We start from the raw sequence: 3,239 nt of genomic DNA on the forward strand, positions 1-3,239 counted from the left end.
CTTTAGACTGTGGGTCGCTGTTCGGTTTAACCCTACTGCACAGACAGACGCTAGCTGTTCAGATGTTCAGCAATAACTATACACTGAGTATCATGCTATTACATGACCACTATAATCTGTGACACTGCACTAATCAATTAATTTTAGTTAGAAATAGAAGAGATATGCTCATTTTAAAATATGAACATTCTTTTAATTACTAATGAACTCTTTAACCCATAAATATCTGACCAGTTTCATGTTATAAGATAGTATTTTCTAAGGAAGTCTGATACACATTGCAGTTAGGTTAATTAGATCAACTTACAGATTCTCATTTAAGAAACTGCATACATATACAAAAAGTTATTTATAACTTACTTCCAGCTCACTGTCTGATAAATTAATTTCCTCTGAAATCTTTAAAAGCAAGACAAAAAAAATCACGTTATTAATGACTATCATACGTAACTATATGTAAGATAAACTAAACTATATGTATGATAAACTAAAGTCTTAGAGAGAACTTTAAAATGACCAACAGTAGACTTCTACCATACCCAGATGTGCTGATACTACATCTTAACTTCCAAATTACCACACAAGTTTTGCTTTTTAAAGTACAGCATGATATCCAGGCAAAAACAAAGCTCTGTGCCAGCATGCCAACTTTCAGTATTCAGTCCAACTTAGTCTTTGGAAATAAGTATATTGAGATCTGCCATAAATTTCCCCACTCTACACCTCCTTACTAGGTCATACAGGAGAGGTTTGACCATTTACTAAGTTTATTTTCAGAAGCTGACCCGGTGCATGGCTCCAATTCCAAACTTTCATTTTCTTCATTCTTTAAGAAATCTTCTATTCGCTCCCTAGAAGAAACAGATTAAGCAGATCAGGTTGGTTTTTTTCCCCCCTTGCATTAATATAACCCCTTACTTTCACAATGAGATAAAATGCTTTAATAATCTATTTATACTTACAAGGATGTTTAGCATATATATGCTGCTACTGTTTATACTGACTTTGAAGAAACAGTATTATAGAGACAAATGTTCATACCTTGGGTTACAAATTAAGAAATCAATGGAATACAGACACAAACGTAAGCCCTTATGAAGCCCAGGAACATACGACCATTGTTTTTTTTAACTAAGATATTCACACACTGACAACTGGATTAAAATTTTCTCACTGAACAGTAATGATAAAGTCCTTTGAGCACTGTCACAACACTTGTATTGAAGACAAAGTATTGAAAGATCTCTAGTAGCAAAAAGATAGCCTGTTTAAAAAAAACAAGTTTCACATTCCCGAACAAAAATTCACTCAAAGGAAAGTATGGCTAATAGTGTTCCATTTTTTGGCTAGATTAAGAAGTTGGATCAGTAATTGTGCAAAAATAAAAAAATTGTGCTCTACCACCTAAGAAACAAGGAGTATGTCAGGATAGCAATACTTTTTTTCAACTTACACTACTCTCTCAATGAATTTTTTCTGATCTTCAGGAATTGTCACAGGACATTTTGTGGCATTAGGAGAAATATATGACAGGGAACCAGCACCATTGGCTTGAGAACGTTTTTCATCATACTGCTCCCGTAACTGTCTTTCTTCTTCCTGATTTAAATATGGTATTCCTAAAACAGACATGATAATTTGTAATCATCATTAAAAGCACTGCAAGACTATTTAGTTCAGAAAAGCTCGACCATTACATGCAACAGATTTCAACAGTTAGACTCAAACAAAAAGACATCTGTACACTTCTAGTGTATCTTCTAGATCTCTTGTTTCTTGTCTTTAGATGCAGTGGATTCTTTTAAGTGCCAACCACAACAGCTGGCACCTTCAGGATTTGTTAAGTTAGATTGCAAGATCAGTGCTTCTATAAGTCTCACAGGCAGACCCACCCATCTGGAACAGAGCCTCATATAATTTGATGGACTTTGGGGTCTTAGCCTCTGATGGCTTCCCAGGTGTTACCACAATTATCAAAAATACTCTCCTTTTCCATGATACTTCCAAAAACCTCAAAAATATTTAGTTAGGCTGCATTTGTGCCAATGTACCTTCCACTACGCTGGGCAAAATATGTTCAAAACAAGTAGATACTACACTTTTTAAACAAGAAAATCTCAATGGGTACAGTCATTTTGTCGTCATCCTCCCCCCACAAATCACTGTATAAAATCCTACCTGCATAATTAAGATACTAGATAGGCTAGGACCTTACACACTTTACCAAGAGGTGAGATTACATGACAAAAATCAGCTACCTATTTTATGTAAGTGGGGGGAGATACTGTTCTAACAGTTTTAGAGTTATTGAAAGATGAAGCTTACCATTGCGAAAAACTTTATTAAAATCAAATCCTTGGTTTGCTAAAAAGTCTATACTTGAACTCTGAAATAAAAAGAAATAGCTTTATAATTAAATTTAATGTCAGTGGTAAATAAAGTTAATTTGCTGAAACCAGCTTGGGTTTTAAAAAAACATTCTAGCTCCATTCTTTTTTTCAAAATTATTGTGACTTCCCTTTCTTAAGTTCATAGAATTAATGTAAATTTGGACTATGCAATAAAATCTTTTATAAAAAAAGGTAACATTTAATGTAAAGGGACTTGCATCATAACTCTCCAGAAATAAGTTGTCAGTTGTTCTTGGATCGTCTGTGATTTGTGTATTATGGATAAATATATCCCAAGACCTGAATACTAAGTCACAATAAGTGGTCAAGTGTTTGAAGAACAGCATTTGAATGATTACCAAAACAATCCACGTCAGGATTACATAATATCATTTAGCTACTGAATCACAGGTAATGTGACAAATGAACCAAGTGACATTCCAAAAGCCCTGCAGGAGTTGCTTTAGCAATGAGAGAGACTTAATATCCAGGACAACAGGGAAAGCAAGAAGGCAGTAGTCTTGGTGGCAATTAGAAATCTGAAACATTATTGTAAATGAAAAAGTTCACTGAAGCCAGTGATGAAACCACAGCTCTTCACTTATGACAACTATAAGAAACAGATGTTCCTTTACACCAAACAACCACCAAAAAAAAAAAAAAGCAGCTTTGTTCAAGGGCAAAATAACAGAGCAGGCCTCTAGTGCTGGATGAAGAGGATTTGGGACTGAGCAGGAAAACTGCCCCTTGTTTCATAGTTTCTAGGGTCGGAAGAGACCTGAGCAGAACATCTAGTCCGACCCCCTGCCCTGGCAGGAAGAACACTGGGGTCAAATGACCCCAGTAAGG

The 3,239-nt window shown here is 35.2% G+C and overlaps 1 protein-coding gene across 2 annotated transcripts in view; it reads right to left on the reverse strand.

The window, feature by feature from the left end:
- The window catches only part of PARN (poly(A)-specific ribonuclease), a 186,185-nt gene that overhangs the window by 179,428 nt on the left and 3,518 nt on the right, over positions 1 to 3,239 (reverse strand). For both annotated transcript variants that reach the window (XM_019507430.1, XM_019507429.1), the window contains exons 6-9: positions 2,326 to 2,386; positions 1,454 to 1,619; positions 786 to 851; positions 361 to 399 (exon numbers count right to left, since the gene is read on the reverse strand). In XM_019507430.1, coding sequence (XP_019362975.1) covers positions 361 to 399; positions 786 to 851; positions 1,454 to 1,619; positions 2,326 to 2,386 — 332 coding nt within the window. The remainder of the gene's footprint in view (positions 1 to 360; positions 400 to 785; positions 852 to 1,453; positions 1,620 to 2,325; positions 2,387 to 3,239) is intronic.

The sequence above is a fragment of the Gavialis gangeticus genome, unplaced genomic scaffold (assembly GCF_001723915.1).
Source record: "Gavialis gangeticus isolate Ggan-Ray unplaced genomic scaffold, GavGan_comp1, whole genome shotgun sequence".
Taxonomy (NCBI): Eukaryota; Metazoa; Chordata; order Crocodylia; family Gavialidae; genus Gavialis; species Gavialis gangeticus.